General features: G+C 40.3%; 1 protein-coding gene across 4 annotated transcripts in view; it reads right to left on the reverse strand.

The window, feature by feature from the left end:
• The window catches only part of TBXAS1 (thromboxane A synthase 1), a 240,724-nt gene that overhangs the window by 106,437 nt on the left and 108,516 nt on the right, over positions 1-25,771 (reverse strand). For all 4 annotated transcript variants that reach the window (XM_086754539.1, XM_086754548.1, XM_086754556.1 and 1 more), the window contains one exon: positions 23,073-23,169. In XM_086754539.1, coding sequence (XP_086610665.1) covers positions 23,073-23,169 — 97 coding nt within the window. The remainder of the gene's footprint in view (positions 1-23,072; positions 23,170-25,771) is intronic.

Below are 25,771 nucleotides of genomic sequence, written 5' to 3' on the forward strand. Positions count from 1 at the left end.
TGTGCTTCAACCATCAGCATTCACTCCCAATTTATAAAGTGAAGATATCACATCACCTCCTCAGAACCACTAATGATAAATGACTATTTCTGAGGCACTCAGAAACTACAGTGAAAGAGCAGAATAACAATTCCCACAAGGAAATGACCGATTTTGTCTTCCAAGCAAGGTTTGAATAGTGTACATAAAAAAAAAAAAAAGGAAAAAATTATAGGGCAACACTTGGAAAAGTATTTTGCATCCACTCCTAAATTGAAGGCTGCCCAATCTGTGCACTCTATAAGATAAATCTCCTCTGTAAGACAAGGCTCCACTTAGATAATAACAGATGCAATATAAATCTGACTACATTTGCCATGAAAGCAAAACTCCTTCCTAAAACCAAATATTCACCCTAAAAAAATGCTCCTAATTGCATAAAGACTGTATATAGTGCATTCACCCAATTACTGAACAAAAAGCCTGTTAACTATAATGCTATATCTACGACACTAACCATAGCATTGCCTTTTCAGCACTCTATTTTACGTCAGCAACGCTCCCTTAACATATTTTTTGGTGTGTATAATATTATATACATATAAACGCTGCAAGGAAGGAAAGACCATAAATTATTTTACTCTGTCGCTTTAAACTGGGTACACAAAAACATGTTTGTGTTTATTGGAATAGCATCAGCGTGACTGACAGCGTATAGCAGATTTCATTTATCAGGTTTTCCTTATCGTTTCTGCAAACACTTTCCTCCTAATTGCATAACCTATGTTGCAGGTTCATACAGCAGAAATGAAAATGGATTTGGTATGAGAATGAGCCTGAAGTATCTTAGTGAAAGATGAAGTGCCACCTCTCCCCGAATGCACGAAGTAGCAGCTGTATCTGAGAATTTTTGAGCCTATAAAAATCACTTTAAAAATTACCATGGAAGGCAGCTCTAACATTTTCAGGGGTGGGATTTTGTTTTTTAGATGGACAAGGAGGTTGATTTTAAGTCAAACGCAATCAGACTCATATTCCTCTCGCATTATCTCAATACTCAACAATGGCTCTGCGCTTCCTTCTCCTGTGTAATCAACCATTTCTGACCGCGGCACAGTAATGCTGCGTGAAGACTACCGGCAGCATGGCAATCTGCTGCAGCGTACCTGCAAGTGCTGCTGAGTTCCCACAATCACAGACATGCCATCAGAAACAACAAAGAAAATTGGAGCGATTTGCTTCCAAACAAATCCTTTAAAACAACAGAGCTTTTAAAACAGAAAATAAAATAACATTTGCCAATGAGCGGCATCTTTGCAATTGAGCAAGAATTCCCTCCCCATTAAGCTGCTCCTTAGGCTGACCCTTCACATCTAGTTATTGGCTTGTTTGTCCCTGAGTCAATTTGGCTTGCTGTGTATCGCTAAATAATTCAGGCAAGCGACTCTTCTCTGGCTCTGATGCCAAGTGGTACAGAACACCTTCTGTCCCCCAGGTTAAATCACTTTCCTGAAAAGAATGGCCATATCCAAACTGCTTATGGTCGTGGTGCATGTTCACCTCCTGAACTGTGCCCAGACCATGCCACTGACACTGGACAAAACCATGCTAAGAAGCACATTCATATGGACATCTGTAGGACCTACTCTTGCACTAATATCCTGTCCCTGGTTTACTCTGGAGTATAACTGTAGCCTTGTGTGATTCATAAATCATTTGCTCCTTTTCTGAGTTTGTAACTAACAGGCTAGACTGAACCTCTGGCAGCCAGCAATGACTGCCTGGAGCAGGAGGAAGGGTAGCAGCACCACGATGTTCCCTCAGAAACTCTCTCTTCTTCCTTTGGTAGAAAGATGAAGGAATAAGGTTTGCAACCAGAAGAAAGCTAATGCAGCCATACACTCTTAAAATATCCTGAATAGGTGAATCTTCGAAGAATCTAAAGGGCACCTTTAAAAACCTTCTAGCTCCAAAATCCGCACTATAAACCATTCAGCTCCATAGAAGCAGCTGCTAATTTACTCCACGTGCTTTGACAACACAGCAAGAAATGAAACTCTATAAAACAGGATCTCAGAAACTTTGTTATCTTAAACTTAGACTTAATCATAGCCTAGTGCTAACAAAACTAATCAAAAAAGATTTACTTCTGCTGGAGCCAACCCTCAGCACTGAAAACCTGGTGAGATTCAAACAAGGAACTAAGCTCTAGAACACCCAAAATCCCAAATCCTAACAGTAACTCCAACACTAATTCTGTCATTAATTATACCTAGGAAACACCTTTTACCTTCATGTAAGCCTTTGGCTTTCCTCTAGCCCTGCAGGCTTTGCAGGATCCAGCTTTAACTCAAAGCCCATGCTCACGCTCCCCTGAACGCTAACCCTACTCTCAACCCTATAACTCATGCTAATGAAAACCATTTGCTCTTTTCACCTCCAGCCTTTCTCCTGTACCCATGAACACTGCAAGATCCAGGGTTAAGTCCAGCTCCAGGATCCCCCCACCCTTCTCCCTCTTTGGGGAAGTTTTTGGTGTATGTTCCCAATGTGAGGAGTGGTCCTCCACCCAGCCCTTGGGCATGCCATGTCACAGCTTTTAATGCAATTACTTGTCCAACCCTGCTTTTACCACTTGATTGACAGATCCTCACCACCAGTTCAGCGAGCAAGTGGAACCAGTATGCCCATGAACCACTCAGATGGTATTTCATCCAGCCAGTGACAGTGGCATGACACTTATAGATCAACATAACACTTCGTATTTAAAAAAAGTAACATAAAAAAACCCTCAAGATTACTTCAGGAATACATCTTACCAAGCCTGCAGTAAGTGGATCATGAAAGTGTAAAGGCAGAAAATGCCTCCGTATATCAGTTTTTAAAATTCCCTGTTGGTAAACTGATACAGTATACTCCTTCAAACTTGTTTGATGTTTTGTAAAAGAAAAAGTTATGTTCAGCTCTCCCTGCATTCATGTTATTCAAAGACACATGGTGTATTGGCTTCTCATTGAACCGGGAGAACATTGTGTTGCACGCTATTAAAAAGAAAACAGAGTTGGTTTATGTCACATACTCTGTAGTTCATTATAATTTTCATCTAGAAGGTTTCTGCTTACATAGATGTTATAGCCACATCTCTTCAAAGCGTGTATCACTTTTCTTTTCACAAATCATCATTATATTGGAGCAAGACTCAAATCCCTGCCCAATGATCCCAGTCTTCATGGAGGGCAAAGGCCTGGCATTGGCCACTGAGCACATACACCAGTGTGAGTCCATCCCACCCCTCTGCTCCACCTGTGAGGGGACTCCCATCCATATAACACCAGAGGCAATTGCTACACACAGGTGGTGTCTCTCCCAGAGTATGCTCACTCTTCATTTGCCTTTCCAAAACTCCGTATCGAAACCCCCCGGATGCCGCACACCCTACACTGCTGCTCCCAGGTGACTGAAGCCAGTCTTGACCAATAAAGCTGTGCATAGATATTTCTTCACAAACACTTTCCCAAAAACTCTCCCAGATAATCATTAACCCCTGCTGATAGTCTTTTTTCCCCCCTCTATAAAAAGCCATTTAAAACAACTTTGATTTTAGCATCTATTATTTAGGAGCTGCTCTTATGGCTGCAGAGGGAAAAAGAAAATCACCAAACTAACTCCAAAAAGCTTTTGTTGCTTTGAAATTTCATAAAAGTGTCTATTAAAAGTTTTTAGCTTAATTTGAAACCAACATGGTTGTGGAGAAAGGGAGAAAATATCCACTCACTATCTATTTCATTAAGCTTTTAGGTTCTCCTCGGTCATTGAGATACTTCAAAAGTGTGTTACAAGGTAGAATTGGTTTCAGTGATTACAGCAATTGTCTCCCACTACTGTATAGATCAGACTATACAAAAAGGCATCTCTGAGCCCATTCCTTTGTCGTCAAGTCAGGATCTTCAGTAACTGACTAATTGCTACTGTTCATCATTACTCATTGGAAAAACGGCACAGCAACACCAGCTTGCAAGTAAATACTGACTTTTTTCCTCTCTGCGGCAAGCAGCCTGGAAACATCTGTTCTTGTCTTTGCAAACATTCTCTTAAGTCACGGTTCTGTCAATAGAAACCAAAACGAGTCATTGCAATGAGGTAAATATAACCATTCATAAATGCTAAAATAACACATATGGCCTCCTGCAGTCTGACCCAGACTGATGCAAGTCACACATCATTCCATTTGTTGGTATAAGCAAGATCAAAATTAAGTCCACACCTTCATCAGTTTGCACATGGCGGTCAGTTTGCGTATTTGGGGTCAAAACAATCAAACCAAAGAAAGAAGTATTTACTGTTAATTAATTAGGAGTTTTGGTATTATAAACAAATTCAGGTTTTACTAGAGAACCTGTGCTCTAAATGCAGTTTCTGCTGTGCTGAGTAGTACTTTTAAAATAGAATGTTTAAATCTACTTTCCAGCTGATGTAACTGGACTTTTTAATGTTGGATAAGGCCATAAAACTGTTAAAAGCCTCTCTGTTTATGCACACTTTTCCTAGAGGAAAGGTTGAGGACCAGCAGGTGCCTTTTACAAATTTTAAGGAGAATTTGGAGAAAACCAGTCCCAAATAATTTTGCTACAAATATACTCCCATGCTTTCAATCACTGGCATACATAGGAATGCCAGGCAATGCCCATAAGAACTTGGACTAGATCTTTCCATTATATAGGAACATCATATTCCATAGTCTGCTCATTCAGAAACATCACTGCAGCACCCTTGGAGATTCTGGGGAATACGGAGAGAGATTGTAAGTACTACCCAGCCTCCCATTGCCTGTTCTCTAGGCTGCTGACCTCTGTCACAATCCTGACCAAAGTGCCTTGGGTCTACAGTTAGACACCTTAGAAGAGGATTCACCAAAGCTGAGCATGGACTTGGACAAGCTGCTGTGACAGCAATGCAGGAAGTTTCCCACACCTCCCTAGGGCCCCACCACCTCCCTTCTCATGGACATCATAACCCAATGTGCTCCAGAAGAGAGGCCACTACAGCTCTCAGCAGAGATTACTCCCTTTATTCCAACTGAAAAGTGAAGGAAGTCATCATGGTGACTCTCTTTCATACCATCACTGAGTGAATCAAACTCACACATGGGAGAAAAAGTTTTAATTCCTTCCTGGGGAGAAGGATGTGACGAAGAGTAAGGAAATAAGAATAATGAAGAAAGAAAGAACTGTCACAGTAGGAGTACAGGCTAGGGGAAGATGCATGGAGTGATAATCCCAAATCCTCCTGTTCTTGCCAGGGAATACTTAGGAGTGAACTAAGACTGGACTTAGAGCATTCATTTCCCTTGTGAAATGCATTACAGTTCCAGTCCCTCTCCAAAGTCTGTTTATATAAAACCATGATTAGATAAAGACATATGAGTAATGTTTTGTAGTAGTTTTTGAAACCTTGGCCTCTGGGATCAGCAATATTTTTTAGTAGTATCTGTAACCTTGGCCTCCCTGATCTAGATAACTACTTTACTAGGCTGCAGACATTCACTAACTTCTTTACCATGAATGCCAAGGACCGCATGGCATGTGGAGCAGCATCAACACACAAGGCTGCAAGTGCATCTTCCTCAAGAATCACCTATGGGTTGCTAGGTAGGGCACTTCCTAGAGAAATGAGATGAGCACCTTGCAACAATTTCCAGGAGAAAAATGAAAAGCCTTTTTCATGCACTCTGGGCAGCTCCCCTTGTCACTAGGGACTGTATTGAAGACGCCCAGTTCCATCACCTTCTCTTGTGACTCAGTGTGTTTGCTGCTGCTACTTTTTCTTCAGGGCCTGAACCACCAGTGGGTTTTGAAGGTATCTGTGAGGTCCATCTCCTCTTGGAACATCATGTGCAGAGGTGTCTGTCCTGGTTTCAGCTGGGATGGAGCTAATTTTCTTCCCAGTAGCTACTATGGTCAAACCACAACAGTCTCCTACGCTGAACACAAGGTAGATCTCAGTACTGCTAAGCACTCTTGACACTGGAGTGCTTTTGATGATGCTTAGAAAAAGAATTGCAGGTGCCTGTGAAACATCAGTGTTGGAATCACCAGCTCCAAAGGACTCAATACACCTTCAAGCACTAGGAATGGCAGAGCAAAGGTTTTTTTATCTGTACTTTCAAATCAAGCTCCTCAAATGTGGTTAAATGCTTAAGACTTTCTGATTACTAGCCCAGGCAAGCTAGTCAGGCGAAGAGGATTATTAATATTTTTAAACTAAACCAATGGCTTAGTTTAAAAATATCACTTGTATGCAAAACTTTTCTTCAGAGCAAAGTATATATAAAAAAGTCACTTTTTCATGTATTTCATATTTTATTGACAATTTTGGTTTGACGTCTTTCACTGAGATGTTGTAATATAGAAATAAAATTATAAACAGGCCAGTCTAGCTTAAAATATTGAAGCACTAAGAAACACTAAAAGTAAACAAGTGAGTAAGCAGTAAACTGACCAAAAGCTGAGAGTCTTTTCAAAGGGTTTCTATCAGTCTTCCAATTTCCCATGCAGCACCTAGAAGTTGTTGCCTAATATTCCATTTCCTGTGTGACAACCTCCTGATAAACAAAATATACTTCAAACTGTCATTCATATGATTTGAAACAGAACTTTTGGACTCAGTACTTCAGACCAACGATCTCCAATACACGTGAAACAACTCAAGGAAAAAGTATTTCACCTTTTTTCTCCCTGATGCTGGAATGAAAATTTGAAAACAAATTCAAACAAAGAAAATAAAAGTTTGCTTTTAGAAGAGTCCTCATGGTTTTCAAAAATACAAATGGGTTCAAGATGCTATTTAAATCAAATTACTGGAAGAAAATGGCTATTAAAAAACTAAAAACATGGATGCAACCTCCAGCTCAGGAATTCTAAAAGTCATGGACAGTGAGACGTCAGGGGGCTGTTCTGTAGGAAACACCACTCTGCACATGCCTTTTTCTGCTCTTTCTCTAAGCATCCGCTGTGAGTCAGAGACAGAGCAGTCCTCAGCCAAATACGTCTCTTTTTACATTAGTTTCCCTTTGAATAGTCATTCAGAAAGAAAACTCCAGGTCAGCTGTAATGGCAACACGACAAGCTGTCAACAAATCACATTTGCAATATCCACTTAACTAAAGAATTTGAATTCCCTGCCTGCTACTTCACAATTCTTTCTAATTACATTAAGTGTATATTTACACATCAGGGAAAAAAAACAAACTTAGCATATTAAGATTTCCACATCTATCTGTCAAAACACTAATGCATTTTCCTGATTGTAGTAGCTGCTTTCGTTCCTCATTTATTTGTCCCTCAAGAAGAGCTAGGCTATAAAACTTTGTAAGTAGTTGCATAACACACTTTCAGGATTTTATCTTCCAAGATTTCATATTTGTGGTTATTTGTCTGGTTTCAATCAAGTGAAAAAAAAAAAATCAGTCCTAATTTATCAAAGCATGTCAAAATATGCTTATAATGCTTATATGAAATAGCATTTGTTCATTTGACTCTCACAAATTAATTTGAGCACATTGAGAATTAAGTGTTTGTGATAAGATAATTTCAACAATAATAAAGTCCTATTGCTTACAGATAATATTACAGGACCTACATGAGTTCCCTGGAGCTCGCAATTTCAGTACAACAGCCTCACTTCCCAAACAACCTGTAACCAGACTGTTCCTCACATCGCTCTTATTTGATTTCTTCAAGGTGAGCAGCTAAAATGCTCCTCTGAGTATCAGCAAGTGCCTTGTTCAAAATAAATTAACAGTATCAGCTACTTTTGCATCCTTAAACATATTAGGCCTGTAATAGCAAGCAGTGTGGATTATGAAGCGTGAAACACATCACCATATCTTGTCATCTTAAGAGTGCTGGGACGAGATCAAACTTACAAACAACCAAAAACCCCACAGATTGGAGCCCAAGCCCCAGAGCTCACCAATCCCTTTCTTGCAAAACAGGCCTCCTTCAGGTCATACAGCATTTGGAGGGCCTGTCTCGCCATCCCATTGCTTCAGTTTTACCGCGCTGCCACCTTTCACAAAACTAGAGGGATGGGTCAGATCCTGAATTCTTCCCCCTTATGTTGCCTAAAAAGCCAGTGTTAGCATTTCAGGCATAGACAAGCTGGAAGCTTGGCAAATGCACACTAGGACTGCTGTATTTGGGATTTAGATTCTCTTTTCTCCACTGCCAGTGGAAGAAGCATGTGCCAGCCGTGAGAATGAAACACCTGCAACCCTTCACTGACTACTAACCCCTCAACAGCCAGGTGCGTATGGAAAGGCAACAGGGAGCATGAGTCCAGATTGCCATAGTCCTGCCTGCTGGGACTTTCCATGTGAAGGAGAAAAGAGACCTCACTCTCTAGAAGACCACGCATCGGTGAAATTGCCAGGCTGCAGCCATCCTCAGCATGCACATCACACTTGATTGCGCGCACCCAGCATTTTTGCAACTTACCCATACCTGCACTTCCAAGCCCAGCTTTACTGGTGGGTGGCAGAAGAGGAAAGGAAGAGGTTTTAATTTTCAACCATCAGTGCTGGCCAGTACAGCACTTTCTCCCACATCACAAGAACTCATTTTGCATATGCACAGCTGCTTCTCCCACATCTGAGGTCAGTGCTGAATCCCCCCAGCATCCAACAGCCTGACAAATAAAAGGGATCTTGGAACTGAAAAAAACAGCCCTTTGCAACATCTCTAAAACACTGCTGAAATTTTTACTTAGAATAAATCTTAACCTGGGGACCAGCCTAAGTTCTTACAGACAAAAGTGACTGTGCACTGCCAATATAATAGAAAAGCTATCACGAGCGCCTAGGGAACAGCTGAAAGAAGTGAGGAAATGAGAGCTGCCCCACTTGACCACTGAGGAGGGAAAAACCAAGGCTGCGCCATCCAGTAGCCAGGGCATCCAGAGAGCATCTTATCTGACACAGTCAAACACCAGTTAGGGAGGGGGCGTTCCTTCTAAAAACTCAAATCAAACATTAAACAAGATAAAATCAGAGATGCTTAGAGAAACTTCAATAATGCTCCATAGTTGAGAGAAACTAGACATACTGCAAAATCAATTTGTTTTTCCAGGCTTTCTGGCAGAAAAAAAAATGGAGAAAAGTTCCAACAAAATATCTTGTTATGTATCTTTTTGGAATAAAATAAATTTACTTTGCAAATTGAAACAGTTTTGACTTTACATCTACATTCTAATCCATTTTTTATTTTTATTTCAGCTTTTGACTCTTCAAAATCAGCCACAATACGAAACTGCTTGGTTCCACACATTTCCTAATCACATCTCAGAAAACATTAAGGGCCAAGCAAGGTTGCGGGCTTTTTTTAATTGTTAATGCTAGCAATAGAGCATGCCATATATTCCTACTGCAGTCAATTAAGATTATATTAGGAGGAAATTAAGAGAGCAAAATAAAGTGCTGTAAGGTTTAAAAATCTTAGACAGAGTGCAGTCTTTGTATTTTAAAGCATATGCAAAAATGTGTTCAGTTCTTTAGCTATGTTATCCTACACTATTTTTCCTCACAGGATCTCTATTTGATTTTGCAAATGTAACATTTAAAAAGAAAATAATGTCCTGAAAGGTTTTAATATTACATACTAAAAAAAAAAAACCTCTTTCATCTGAAATTAATCAGTCACAAATTCAGGATTCTCAACCTTTAGACATAAAGCTCACATGACAACTTGTAGAAGAAGTTAGTGATCTGTAAAGCCCTGCCACCAGAGAGCGATACTAGCTAGTGAGTTTCCTTCGTCTTTAATAATTTTTGTTGAGTCTGTGTTTACTGAGATTCTTCAGGGGCTTATAAACTTAAGCAGTTTGGTCAGATTTTCAAAGTGTTTTTTATATCCAGCCCTTACACTAGAGGGATCAAAGCCAAAGTCAAAGAAAAGGACTTTGGGTTTATTTTTCCCTATAATAGATAAATAACCCTATCTTTTCCCTAGGCTCCTTCTCTGAAATAGTGAAACTATCTGGCTGAAAAACTCTAAATGGAAAATACTAATTGAAGCACTTAAAGTCTGATAAACTACTGAAAGGTAAACATTGTAATGGAACACATTGGGCAGCTTTAATGATAGATATCATTATTGCCTCTGCTATGATACAGCTTCTTTGGAACTGATGAAATACCAGCATGGTCCTGACAACAACAAAAAAAACATGACTGAAGGTCAATGACTGGTTAAACAGGAATGTTTCTGAGCCATTGTTAAATTATTCAGAATTATTTTAGGAAAGTTGCATAAAAAGTGCAAGAGTGCAGTTTTAGCTTCATCTAAATGCGCATACTGAAAATGGAAAAGGAAATGGGGAAACTGTCCTTTGCAATCGCCTTGAAAAGGTAAAAAAGAATATCTTGCGTATCTTCAACTTACAATTAATCTAGCAGAGGAGAACAGTGCAAGATCGTTCTTGTTTTTACTACTCGTTTCCCCAAACCCTTTTCTGCAAGAGCAAGTGTGATAGGAAAAGAAGAAGAATGGGACATTATTTCAGAAAATAATGTAGTTATTTCCGTTTCTATTGCTTAACACCAGTGAGAGGAGACTAACAGGAGTAAATAATTAACAATGACCAACAATCCTTTTCTTTGGCTGCAGAACAGTTGTTTCTTGGTCCGTGTATATATCAGTGGCTCTGCTTGTGTCTGTGGAGTCAAATGGAGCCTCCTTCAGCCATCATTAACTCTTCAGAAACAGGTGAATCAACACAAAAATGAGCAGTGGCCAGGCGTGCTCAACGTAGGCAGCACTTGTTACACTCGGGAGCTGCGAGGGAACCATGCAGTGTGAAGACCTGAATTTTACACCTCTCCTCCTCTTTTCTTTTAAGTGTGGCGAATTCAACGCCGACAATAAGTCAGCAGCACTGGCAAGTGCTCTGCAACTTTCCTTGGCCATGATCAGGAGTATCACGTGCACAGCACAATGCCTCCCCACCACCTGAACAGCACACTGCAGCGCGTTCCCTTCCTAAGGCTCAGACCAGCCAACTATTTGCTATCAACTATTTACAACAAATGGTGCCAAGATATGCGGTTGCTATATAAGCAAAGAAGAATTCTCACTGGAGACTAAAGTAAGACCTGTTGACTCATTTTTCACTTATGATCCTTAAGATTTATAGCTGCAACACACTGTCAGTGGTAAGGAGAGCATCCTCTCCAAACAACCTTCCCATGGAGGTTTTACTCTTGCAGAATGAACATCACAAGCAAAAAAAAACGGATGGCAAAATTTTTTGCTTATAACAAATCTACAGGAGTTAATTACTAGGCAATTTTGTAAAGCTCAGAAGAAAACTTTCCAGACTCTGGTCAGAAAACCACTACAAAAACAGCTCCATTAAATTAAGATGCTACTACCCCATCAGCTGTTTGCCACCTCCCATCTATTAGAGACTATCACCATTGAGATGGAGCTGGTAGACAGCCCGTGTGAGTGCTCATCATCTGCTTCAGTGCCAAGTCAGCCTGCATAGTTTTGAAAAAGTCTGCATTGATATATAAACTAAGATGGATTAGCTTTTGAGCTGAACCAGATGAGGAATGCTCACATGATCCATTTTGTAGGCCTTGCTGTGCAAGTCCAGCTAAGACACCTTAACAAAAGATTTTTAGCATTGTGCTAGATAAGAATATTATCATTGTATCAAAAAAAAAAAGGAAAGGAAAAAAAAATTCATATGTTTAAGTTAAAATATAAACACAAAGGCAGGCAAATGGATTAAGCTGTCTGAAAGAATGACTAGAGGGAGAATTATTCCCACTATTTTTGAGATGACAATGCTACTTTTAAAGGACTTGAAATGAAGATCAGAGGCTTGCAAGGAGGCACTATTAGTATAATAGTGCCCACATGGATCCCATTAACCCTCACTGAAGAGGAATGAATTTCACTTGCACACACAGAAGTCCCCAAATACAACTCCTACCACATCCAAAACAAAAAGCTCATCCATGAAAAAAAAGTCACCTGCTTGCATAATAGTTAATAGAAAGGATTTCAAAAGTGTTGGAGGAAAACAGATTTGTATCCAATTGAACCATTAGGAGAAATGATGCCCAGATGCAGCCTCTGGCACTGGAGGTCACCACAGCACTGGTTGCTGAAGGCTGGGCAGATAAGCCAGAAGGAAGATTACTGTCACTGTCTGCCTTGCTCTTTTGACTTCTGCTGCTGCCCAGCTTTGAAAGATGACACTCAGCTAGGCTGCACAGATCTTGGGCATGATACATGACAACCATTCCAGCTACCAGGTATATGTAAACCACTTCTCTGTGCTGTGAAACATCACTTGCATAGACCTGAATGGGTTCCTCTGCCAGCAGATGGTTCAAAAGGACTTTCTGTTAATGAGCAGGTGAGTTACCTCCAAATGTGGATAAAGACAGGAAACAAAGTAAAGTACTGGATGTGAACTCTGATTGCTCAAGTATGTATAAAGGCCAACTTGAATTTTGTGATCTGAGCCTATAAGAATTCTGGAATGGGTGACAACCTAATTGCTCTTCTAACAAAAGCAGACTGGGAAAGGCAGGAATCAAAGCACATGACCCTCTATGTCAAGAATAGGGAAAAGGGAGAATACTGTAAACATAAGAACCAATCTGCTACTGACAACAGTTTCAGAAGTCAGAAATGAGACACTGTTGAAAACCTGGGCTATTAGACTGATTAAGATTCAGAAAAAAATATGCCCACAGCATATGCCCAAAGAAGCAAGTTAAGTTGAACTTCCCTTTAATAAACAACAAACAACAGAAATCAAAGGTCAGGACCAGCAAAGACCAATACGAACTGCATCTCCACTCCGCATGTATCACACCTACCCATAACACAGTCAGCTAAGGACAGGATTAGATAAGGAAGCAATACTGTATTTAAACAGGAAAAAATATTTATCAGCCTTAAGATTTCACATACTTTATCCAGCAGTAAAATGTGTTCTTTAAATAAGAAACAGAGCCCTGGGAATAGATAGTCCCTTCCTGTCTATAAGTGTTGTTTGTCTTCACCATTGCAGTATTAAAAAAAAAAAAATAAAGCACTGCAAAACCAGTAAATAAATAGCCAATGTAAGTTTGATGAAAGATCGGCTCAGAAGACTGCTTTTGGCCTGAATAGAAAGATATGCTTTCATCCTGTTTTGACTATACTCATACGTTTACCTAACGTAATTGGATGTAGTTAATATTGCAGGAGCCTTCAAGCAGCGCATATTTCCCTCATTAGTGGGTTTAAAGCCTTAATGATATCTCCTGTGCTGCAGAAAAGCCCAATGTAGGCTTTAAAAGTTATTGGCAAGTTTCAACAGGAGAAAAACTGGGGGAAGGGAAGGCAAAACTTAATAAAAACTCTGATCTTGCTTTCTTCAGTCATTTAGAAAAGGAAATTTTGCAAAATGTTAGAAGAAAGAAAAAAACAGGTGAGGAGAAACAAGTAAAAAAAAAAAAAGCTAATTTCAAAAGTACAGTAACTCAAGAAACATGTGAAAGAAACAGGGAGTGGGTAGGAAGAGGGGCTGTCCCTTCACGTACCTGCAACACACTAAGACACTTAGGCCTCAACAAACTCCTCCTGACATAAACAAGTGCATATGCACAGAGTATTGTCAAATCAGCATCTTCCCACACCTGCAGCAAAACCTTTTTGTAGCTTCATTATGCAGTTCTTTTTTTTTTCCCCCCCTTTAAGTATCAAAAGAGTTGCCAGGGAAGCCTTGCGTCTAAGAAACAGCATGTCACAATATACCATTAACTAAGTACATGCAAAGAGTTTGGGGTTTTGTTGTTTGTTTGTTTTGGGTTTTTTTTGTTATTGACTAATTTTGACCATTTTCCAGGAACAGAAATTTCACAGACTGGTTTAGTTTCAAATGAAGCGTAATTATGTACAGCTGTATTCAGTATTTCTTAACCGCCTTGAACAATCAGTGAAAGGGAGATTTGCACACATTATCAGCCACTATCATTAGTGCTATGAAGCACGTTATCCATCTGGTGCTCTGCTGTCTACCTAGGAGCAGGTATTGAACCAAATATGGCTGAAGTACAGTAGCATAAAGAAAAAGGATTAAAAACCATCAAAACAGCACAGCAACCCTAGTCAGTTCTCGATACCAGATTGTCCTTGTGTTTCTGTTCCTCCATGGTTTTGCAAACCACTTTTATACATATGGGTGTGGAGAGTGGTAAATTAAAAATGTAAATGTCATCAACATGTGGTTTTTGCAGTCTTCACAGAGGAAGAGGTAGCAGGATACCATGGTGATGGCAGCACTGCAGCCCATTAATAAACCAGAGAAAGATCCAGGGATAGATTCAAATACTTAGACCCATGCTGAAAAATAACTCACTTCATAATAAATCCCATAAAAGATAAGATAACTGTGCATCTCAGCATCAGCCGTGGTATCAACCTACTGATTCATCATATCTTGATGGGGGACAAGGGAAGAGGAAACTTGTTTTTAAGCCTTCCAGCCTCCTTACAGTCAATTGCATTGCTTTTATATTGCCAAGGTTTATGGCCCATAACATCTGAAAAGAGACAACTCATATATGGCAAAGAGAAAAAGTGGAAAGTTTTTACTCTTTTATTCCATCTGTGTATAACCTGTCTGTTTCCACCATAACTGCTAGCCCTTCTTACAGGAGGAATCAGTTGGTTTTATTTGCCATCTTACCTGGAAACGTGACAAACATTGGTGCTTTCTTTGTCAATCAGAGATTCATAAATCTTAGGCAAACAAACTCACATGTCTTACCTGGGCAACAATATATTAGCCAGTTAAAATAGCAGCCTCACAAGAAGGTGGCCTTCTCCAAGCCCAACTATGGTCTGACAACCGCTGCTGGGAATATGCTGACCTCTCTCTTGCAGGAGAGCTCCCTCCAGCCAGAACACCACAGCAAACCTTCCTCAAACAACAAACCATGTAAGTAACTGCTCAAAGAAAATAAAATGTCTGTTAGAGGCACTCCTCTTTAACAGCGGGTCTTTCCAAGTCAGTCAACCAGGTCATCCTTCAATTAATTTGACTTAACTAAAGCCAGTGGTTTTAGACTGCTTGCTTGTAAGCTGTTCCATGGCACTCCAAACCGTTGTTACTGATATCTTCCTAAGCCTTCAGAAACTTGTCTTTATCAAATACTTAAATGTGTGAGAAGAGACCATGTGAGGCACAGAAAAATAAAGGCTCCCATTTAAGGGAACATCCCCATTGTGGACAGACTATTAATAAACACACTTAGGTAAATACACATTCACTGCCCATTGAATTAAATGAGACATAAGAATATGCACAGAAGTAAGTAAATGCTAACATCTTTTTAGGAAGTAGTCAGCAGAGGCACGTGCCAGGTGTTCAAGGTAGGCAGAAATGAGCCTTCCCACCTTGCAGGACAGAGATTTCACTCAAGTGTTTTTGGGTTTTTTTAACACTTCAAAATAGAAAGTTACTTAAAAGAAAAAAAGAAGAGCTTTTCAACAAAACTTTTTCATTTGCATTTCTGAAGCTTCTTTTAAGAGCAAGCAAAAAAACCCCCTCCCACTACAACTATTTGAATTAACAGATAAACGAAATCCCAACCCTTTGCCATCAGTTCTGAAGCACTAACATTCGCTAATGATAATGTTCAGCTGGAAATTCCCAACATACTCTTTTACATTTGTTAAGGTGACAAAGCACTTCCTAAATGATTCGCCCTTGTGAACACAGGAATTCTGTAGCAAAGCCAAAAACCAAGCTCAGAGCTCCTAAATCCCAACCTGGAGTCCTAATCACAAAACCAGACTTCATATCGCTGGGATTCAGAGGATCAGATGGTTCCCAGAACACTGTCTGCTAATATGTCAAGTCTTTTTTTTAAGGCTAACTGAAGCCAAAGTCTGATTAATTTTACAGTCAATAGCAGTGATCATTTGACATTAGTTTTGTGCTATTAGCTGCAGCATATGGAGAATAAGGGGCAATTTGTTGTGCATGCATAAAAAGACATGCACAGTCTGAAAGAAATGACCCTCTCAATATTTATTATTTTAATTTTAAAGTGTCTATTGCAAGCATATGCACTGCTACTTTAAAACATTTAAACAAAGCTGGATTTAATTGCTCAGAAAAATTAACCAGCAAGCTCTGAAAGCCAAAAGAGGAAAGAAAAAAGAAATTCAGAATTAAAAGCTATTTTAATAGCTAAAGAGGAAGGCAAAATAGTTACATACACATTGACCAAGCTAGAAAGGTGTCCTGGTATGCCTAGAAAACAGCCATGGAGGCCCATGGGGAAAGCAAGCAGATACATCGTTATGGTTGTTGAGCCCAGGAGCTCCTGCTCCGGCACAGCTCAGTGAGAACCGTCAGGTCAAAACAAGGATAAGAGCCCTTGCTCTGCTCCCTGGCAGAGGCTGGCACTGGAAAATCTCTCAGGCATCTAGGCTCACATGACTGTAGAACAGCACCCACAAATATGCAGTCAAACAAATTAATATTAAACAGTTAAGTGCTATACAGCCAAACGCATTCCCTGCTAGCATAATTCCCTTTCTATAATGATGCTGTACCAGCCAAGATTTCAGACCAACTATGATCTAGCAGCTGTAGAAAACTGCTAGGCAAAAAAAAGTAAATCTTAATAAATTCACTGCTTGGACACCTTTTCACTTATGCTCGTAACGCAGAGAATGGTTTTTGGAAGCACTGAATATTCTCAGCTCAATGAGACTGAGCCTTATTGTACATGTGGCAGGATTGACACTTGCTTGAATTTGTCCTACAAAGTCAGGAAGGGAGGGAGGAGAGAACATCGCAGCTCTGTATCACAAAGAACTGGATGTTCAAGGCACGGCCTGCCATTCGGTGTGATGGCTTTGCTGCATCAGGAACTGAAATGTCACCACGGCATGCACAGAGGTACATTTTGTGAAGTTTCTATAATAAGATATGGCACAATTGACATCTGCAAGGCTCTAGCGAGGACTAGAGATTCAGCATCTCCTCAAATCACAAAGAGACTCAAAATCAATATGTGTGCATCTGTAGGCATCCATAAATATATATAAATATGCAGGCATGCACACATACAAGTGTAACAACTAATTCTGGAACATGTTGCCTTCAGAAGTGTTATGCTGGTCATTTTCCATGTCCTGTGTTAACCCAGCAAAAACTAAGATGAAACAAGATAAAGGAAAGGGAAAATGAAAAAAACAAATCTAAAAAGACTGAGGCACTGAACAAATTTAAAGCATGTTCTTTCCCTCTGCTGGCACAAAAAACAGCTTGTTTTTCAAACTAAATATCACAATCAAATTATTAGGACACACTGGAACATCACTTGTGTACTAAATCATCCCACTAAGTCACTTTCAAAGGTGGAAAAACGGAGACCTCCTGATGTCTATTTCACCATTTTTTCCCATTTGTTTGAATCATTTTCCAAATATTGACTTACTGGCTGCCATACTGTGTGTCACTAGTGCTCTAAACCATCTGCCCACGCGAAGGTGAGCCGCCAACAAAGCACACTCATCATCTGTTTACAAATGGAGTTCATCGCTGTTTGCAACAACAATTTGGAACTAAACTAAGAAATTCACATGAAAGGATGAGGATGATGGCATTGACACAACCAGAAATAATCCTAGGACGTTTAATTTGAAGAAAAGAAACATCTCTAAACCAAACAACCATGGGTACAGGGTCAAGACAGCTTCTTTTGTCAACAGTACGCAACTTCTTAAAACTATTTTTACATTACATGTCTTTAAATGAATATGTTAGCGGGTTTCTTTTTCAAAACAAAACCCATATTTGTGAGAGAGGGACTGAAGAAACAGCCCAGTCCATAAACTGGATCAGATCATAGGTTTGGATACCCAACTGAACTACCGCTGCTTACTGAATGACAGCACATCAGTGGGGCTGCTGCATACAAGCCTCTAAAAATCAAGGCAGAGAGCATGAAGTAATATGTTGCACAAGACACTCAAGTGACCCTTTACTTGCAAAAGCCCAAGAACGCACACAGACAAGGCAGTTCCTGAGGCACCACACTGAGCTGTTTGAAGCCAGTTGTGCATCCCGGCCCCACTTTGGAGACGCGTAATTGCTATCAGACAGTGTAGGGTCATCTTAAGTTAATGGAAGTATGCTGATTTATGCTGGCTGAGAGCCTGACCCAAAATTCACACAATTACAGGATGGCTGAGAGTGGAAGGGACCTCTGGAGAGTATCTTCTATCAAATTTGGATAGACCTTTTGATAGAGCAATATACAGACAACTTCTCTTGCCAGTACTAGCAAGAGACCAGAAAGAGCAGCTGATGCAGGGTATGTCAGCCATCCAGGACCACACCTGAACAAGGTGAAGAAGACAGGCTCCTTCCCACTTGGCAGTTTTATTTTATTCGTTTAATGCCACAGGTAGTCCTGAAGCTTTATAGATTTAACCAAATAAAGATTAATCCAACAGCTTAGTGTAACAGGCAAATTCTACATGTGAAAAGAATAATCATATCCCATGTGGATGAAGTAGGAGAGGAGGAGGGGAAAGGATAAACAAGTAAAAAGAAAAGAAGCTCGTGTAGCTCTCTGTTCCTTCAAGAGGGTTACAAAGAATTTGTACTAACGTATTGTATCAACTTCCATGTTACTCTTCTGTTCTTAACTTTTATCACCTCATTACTATTTGTTCTTAATCCATTGTTACTTTTTCCACTGTAGCAGCAAAGCTCCTGATGAGAAAACAGCAATATTTTCTTACAGCTTTTGGAACTGGTGCAGATTTTTGTATTTAAAAATGTCTCCCTCCTCCAGCTGGCTGGCATGCAGATTCAAGGATTTGGTCTGGATCAACTACTAGTTTCCACTTGTGATAGCCACATGAATCCTGGCAGAGCACTGACTCCAGCAGCCTGGCAAACCTTGACTAGCCAGTACTTACCTCTGCCTTAGCGCTCACTGACCCACATTTTTAGCAAATACTGTGGCCTACAACTTCTGAATCATTTAAATTATGTACCAGGTAATGTCTCGCTTCACATTGCTCCATCTTAACATTCTGCTCCTACATTTTTAAAAGTACACTTTAATGATTCTGAAGTACTAATTAAAAAACAAATTTTCAATGCAGAAATTAAAAACAATCTGAAAACAGATTATGTATCATTATCCTGCCTGGCAGAATGCAACAAACATCATAAACCTATCCCACTCACAACATCGTAATGCAGCTAAAAATGGTTTTAGCGCTCTTGAAAGAAAACTTCTATTCAAGAGATGACTTACCATAGTTGTGAGGAAAAAAGGTATCATTTACTGCAGCACAGCCCTGCCTAGAATGTTGGCTGAGGTTTCCATGGTTAACCTAAATCAAAATCAATTCCATATTTTTTGGCAGAAGGTCTATAAGCTAATTTTCATCTTTTCTTCTTCAACTATAATTAAAAACACAGGGAAAAGGCTTCATATGCCTCAAGTATGAAGGTACATTACAGTAGACATTTTTGTTTTTAAATGACTACAATGCTTACCTTAATCAAGTCAAAATTAAGTGGGAAAGTAGAATGTCATTATTGCCTTCCTGTGATTATACAGTTAACAATAAATACACCCTATGCCTACAGGGGAATAACACCCTGCGTGCTAGGTTGCTTGTTCTAAAAGGAAGTGAACCTTAATGCAGATTTGATCTGCAGTCACCATACACTTCTGTCACAAGAATTACTAATCAGTAACTCAGAAACAACAGAAGAGGGCATGGGATCCTAAAAGGCTTTTTAGAGCAATATTCAAAAGGTATTAATAGTAAAGACGTGAAATGTGTAATATCAAAGAGAAACATAATTGCATAAAATGAACAGTAGTTTGGCTTCTGTTCACATGCAAAATCTACTTTGTCTGTATAATGAGTGAGCAGATAGGTTCAATGCATGAGAAGTGTACAAGTGGTCCAGGTCTCTGTGGATGTGGAGACAGGACACAAGATGCTTCCAAAAGAGTCCTCTCAGCAGATTAAAACCACCCTGACTCCATAAAGGTCTTCTGATGACTTCCCAGCAAACAGCTTGCAAGTGCACAATCCCAGATTAAGGTCATTCTTCTTAGAGGCACTCAAAGGCATGACATCACATTACAGACAGCGTTAATAAAAGCTCAGAGTTCACTGAATCATCATCTTACCCGCTTTTGTCTATCAAGTACATCCACTGTTTGCAACCCTTCACAGGTTCATTGTCTCTTACTCTAATATATACACACTTGAAGATTAATTGAAAGAGCAGCAAAATATATTTTTTTTCTGCACTTAACTTTTAGAATTAGTCCTGCAACTCAGTTACACTTTGTTAACATATGACTGCTACAACTGCTACAGAGTGTGGGGAACAACCTCTCTTTGCAGCATTCTGTGTTGGCTAACTCATGTTTCATCTCTGGTGGATGAGGGATAAATCTTGGGTTTGGAAATACATTTGGGGAGGTGGGGAAGAAAAGCACAGCGGGTTTTCCCAAGGCCTGTTCAAACCCAGTGGTCTCACCCTTTTTCCCACCCTTCTCATCCTTACAGACTGACACTCTTAAGCTACAAAGAGGCTTTGGGTTGAAGTAATAAGCACGTGCCACGTGTGATATTAGCCCAGCTTTGTGAATAGCACTAACTCCAAAGTCAATTCTCTAACAACTCATCAGTAGATCATTTGGGAAAGAAATGAGTAAAATAAGGTAGGGCATTTATTTTGCATTTTGAATTCTCCACTAGCAAATAAAACCCTCCACTTAAAGTAGAGGAGCTTGCTTTGAGTAATTTTAATATACACAAACAGAAGCAACCCTATTAAAAGTCTTAAAATGACATTTATTCAGTCAATATGAGAAGAAATAATTCTATTACTTGAAAAGTGCTTTTCTCACTCTCACCTTTCAACCATTATTCACACGCAATCCAAGTCACATCTGAATAAATTCCACTGGCCTTCATTACATACCATCCAGCATTATTTATTTCACATAGAATTCTTAGTGTACAGGATAGTCAAACACTTTGCTGAGAGAGCTGACTGTGAATTAAAGAGGAGAGGCAACTTCCAGCATGAAAATTCGAGAGGGGAAAATGATCCCCAGGTTAGATGTGGAAGGATTCAGAAACAGAAGGCTGCTTATCTTCAGTAAGTGAAAAGCGATGGCTGGAAGAGGGGGAACAAAGTGGAAAGTGAGAAACAAGAATGCTCAAAGATTGCAGCTGTGTGAGAAGACCATTGAACAAGCAGATAAAAGCATACAAGACGAAGCACGTTCATTTGAATTAGACTCATGGGCATTAAGCAAGCCAGAAATAGCAACAGTGCACAGGGGGGGAATTGTTCATTTTGTTAGAGAGGCCTAGGAGTTAAATTTTCTCACCTGCCACAGGCTTTCTGGTTAGTGGTGGGGATGTCACTCAGTCTGTGCTCCAGTTCCTCATTGGTAAAGTAGGATGTTGTGCAGAAAAGCCACAAATGGTTCAGGGGACAGTCAAGCGATAAGGGCAAGATATGAACCCACACAGACAGCTATACCTAACCCTGATGAAGAAAAAAGGCAGAGAAAGAGACTGGCTACAGTGACCTGACCTATCTGAATTTTAGAGAGAAATGACAGCTGGATGTACAACCACAAGAAAGAGAGATAAACCTGTGACCATAAAAAGCTTGGAGAGAAAGAAAAATTTCACCAAATAAGAAGGGTGACAAAGCACTGACAGATATATTGAAATGACAAGGCTGACTAAAATTAAAAGGAGAACAAATACCTGAGTGTACCCTCAAAGGAACGCTCTCTAATTTCACGGAGGTGTTATCTGGACACCAGCTACTGCTGTGAATAGAGGGTATAGTCTACTCTTACCAAATAAACAGGAGAAAAGCATGGGGAAGTTATAGACAGGAAGAAACAGGGGTTCCTGCTTGGGGGTGGGAGAAGGGAAGGAGTGGGAAGTTCTTCCAAATACAGAAAAAATGGGGCAAAGACCCTTGCCACACACAACTTCAGCCTAAGAAACTTGCACACCGGGATTCTTCCATTCAGATGTGAGTCATAGGCAGAATGGAGAGCGACTGGTACAAGTGGTTATAAAATAAGATACAGGTAGTCACAAGATGAATCTCATGTACCAAAAGAAGCAAGCAAAGGAGACAAGCAGTCTGCAAACATACTGTCTGGTTGCAGAGAGGATCAGAGGGGCAGAGGAGACAGACAGCTGATCAGAGATGAAATTTTCCCTGAGGGCATGAACAACCCTCCTGAATCCATGTGAGTTTATTTGAGCATACAAAGGGGCCAGGAAGAAGCAGGGAATGGATGGCACTGAGGCAGCGTGCGGTCACAGTGACAGTATTTCCTTGTAAAATGCTAAAGAACTGCTGGAAATTTTTACTATCCCTCTGGCCATTCCTCCTTCATTATTTGTTCTAACCAGTACTTGAGAAATAGCTTTTTAACATGTAAGTGTGTAACCAACAGCATATGCATAAGTCCTCGCTAACCCCAACTTCATTCTTTGCTGTTTATTATTTTCAGAGTGGTAAGTATGGCAAAGTAACATGCGTTAGCTGCAGGAGGCATGTCCCTGTCCCAAGGAGCCTGCTCCTGCCCTACAATATCTAAAAGCACAAAACAGACCATGGGTGCGAGAAAGCAAATGACACTGCCCCCATGTTACAGACTGAAAACCAAGGAAGAGAGGTAGCAAGTGATTTTCCCAGGATTTCACAGGAGGTTAGTGGTGAAACTGGATACTGAAACCCTCTCTCTTTAGTGTCCATCTGGTATCTCAGGGACAATGCATCTCTTTTAAGGACATTCTCTTTCATCCTCAGAGTGTCTGGTAACAAGAGTCTTTGACTGAATGTATATATTGAGTTTATATAACTTTAAGTCTTATTGAACCATGTACTTTGTCCTTCTCTATTTCCAGCTCCCTTGCAGTCATTTTTGGTCTGAGCTCAAATTAGCAGTACTACCAATTCATCCACCAACCTTTTTATCTACTTACAGTTCTGTTGGTAAAGTTACTGAAGTCTGTCATTAAGATGTGCTTGATCATCTCTGGTGTGGAGATCACCACAAACATCTGGCGACCAATGTAATACCTACAAAGAAAGAAAGTAGAGTCATTTTAGCAGACAATGACCACCAGAGAACTGTCTCCTTTCCTACGATACCTCTTTTGGCTTGAAAATACTTGCCATGAACAAATATCAAAGAAAATATATTCCCTTGGGTAAAGCAGTATCTTTCCTCATCCCTTTCAACTGTTAAATTAAGATGCACGGTCCTGGAATTTAAAGGAAACAGCTTAAAACCTTTTACTGATTAATCAATACTCCACCAACATTTTAACGCAAAGGTTTACACACTCTATGCTCGCTGTCAATTCTGTACAAGGTGACGTAGTATCACCAAACCAAGCTACAGAGGGGCAGAACATTAGAAACCAACACCTCAAACAATAACGAAAGACCAACAAAATAGATCATCCTGCAGTTAGCCACATGAAATGTCTTCCCATGGCAAAGCCCTGTTCACAATGACCCTTTCCAGAAGTCCCCCCAGCATGGCTGCAGTAAGGGCACACTTCCATCACTTCCACTAGCACTGGAACCAAGTGCATCTCAGACCCCAGGCTCTGTATTACCATAAAGACAACTGTCTAACAGATACCATCTGAACCTTACATAACACCAATGGAAAAAAAAAAGAAAAAAGGAAAAAAAAAGGTTCATCAAGTATAATGGAATTAATAAAACTTTAGAAGAAGGCTGAGTGATAGAGGTCTCTCACTCTCTCCTTGTACACCCTCTATCTCCTCCCTCCCAGTTTAACCTGATCCTGTGTAACCAGGGTCTGTCCTTGGGGGACTTCATACCACTGTGGATGCCACAGAGGTACTGGGATCCACCCCAACCCCACAACTCCTAGAGGTGCAGAGCTCCCTTCTGCCATAGCATTCCTCCACAAGGCCCACGGGTGCTCTGTGCCTGGCAGCTCTGCCAGAAGTACCACCAGCAAGCAGAGGTGGCCTGCAGTCCCTACCTTTGCTGATCGCAGGCGGCACTGCCTTTGCTCTGCCAGGAAAGAGGAAGAAGAGGCTGAAGGCCAGCACAGGAGGGCCAGGCAGCTCAGAGCAGAATGCAACAGCAATATCATAGATGCCGCGGTGATATCGATGCCTAACCATTTTAGTATGATATAGCTTAGGATCAATATATTGCTTATCACCTGTCTACACTGCAGCAACAGAACAGGCAAGCAAACCCTGGGCTGAATTAAATTTAGTAACTGGAGGTTCCCATGGCAATGAAGCAGCAGCAGGACTGATTTCACCGAGGGCAAACAAGTCAGACAAATATCTTGATTCCTAAGCAGGGTTTCACAGTCCACCTTGACCTCCCATACCACCAAAACTCATAACAAACAAATGGCAGAGAAGAACAAGAAAATAATTTTCTCCAGGAAGGAAGAGATCTTTTCTTCTCTAGTGGTTTTCCAGAGGGAACAGGCCCCAAGCCATAGGCTCCACTTGAGCCTTAGGTACAGGTAGTATGTTCTATTAAAAGAAACCTTTTTCACCACTCCCAGTTTGCTAAACCACAGCAATAGCTGTCTGTTAACGGTCAAACTTTTCTTCAGAATCCTAATAGGTGCGTAAGAAAGATCTGAGGCCTCATTTCAAAGAGTGTTTTGATCCCAGTCTTTGGCAAAAGAGGATAATGCCCTATGTGACCCTTCTGCATATACTTTGTACAATTTCTCTGGCATCAGAGAGGCAAAGCAAGCTCCCAAGGTGAAGACTTATGCCACTCCAAACCTACTCGGGATGATCAGCCATGGATACTGATCTCTCACGCTCACACCCAGCTTTTCTCTTCCCCTCTCCAAGTTTATTGAGTTCCTTGTCTCATTTAATGGTTACTGACTGATGCTCGTCCAGCACACAGCTTTTTACAGGGACCAAATCCCTAACACCGGATTCCAAATCTGAATCAGAAGCTGATTACATCTACTCAAATAACTCCGATCACCAAGAGGCTCCACATGATACATCATGCAAAGCACATGTTTGTGTGCGTGTCTGTGAGACACTTCCAGTTTATTTCAAACTTGGGAAGTTGCAGAGCTCCAGCTCCGGTCCACCGGAATAACAGGACAGTACTCACAGTCAGAGTCTTTATGTCACAGTGAACTTTGTGCTTGAAAGCATTCAGGACTAAAATTTGGGACAGGAGCATCTCCTACTCAAGCTGCTTTTATGAGAAAGCGACTCACAAGCCAAGCTTATGCAAACAAATCTATTCATCATTCTCCAACTCAAACCAGTCACCCAAACTCCCAGTTCTGCTTCCACAGCTAAGCTCTTTCTTTTTTATTTAATCTTCTCTAACTTTCTATTGATAGGCACCTGTTTTTCCTTTCCTTATCCAGTCATTAATAAGGACAGAAAAGGAGAAGAAGGGGAAAAAAAAATCCCCTAAAATTAATAAATTGAAAATACTGAAAAAAAAATCTTAAATTGCTTTTTAAGCAAACTTCTGCCTGCTTTTAAGGAATGACTGCTGTAAAGCACACACAGACTACCAGTTTTTATTGTAGCCCCCCCCAAAAAAATCTCTCTTCTTCACTTTTTTCCATTCTCCTACTTTCTGCATATAATCTTTCTAACCTTTTCTAGGAGACAAAGAGAAGAAGGTGTTT

Source organism: Chlamydotis macqueenii, chromosome 1 (genome assembly GCF_036417535.1).
Source record: "Chlamydotis macqueenii isolate bChlMac1 chromosome 1, bChlMac1.mat, whole genome shotgun sequence".
NCBI classification, from domain to species: domain Eukaryota; kingdom Metazoa; phylum Chordata; class Aves; order Otidiformes; family Otididae; genus Chlamydotis; species Chlamydotis macqueenii.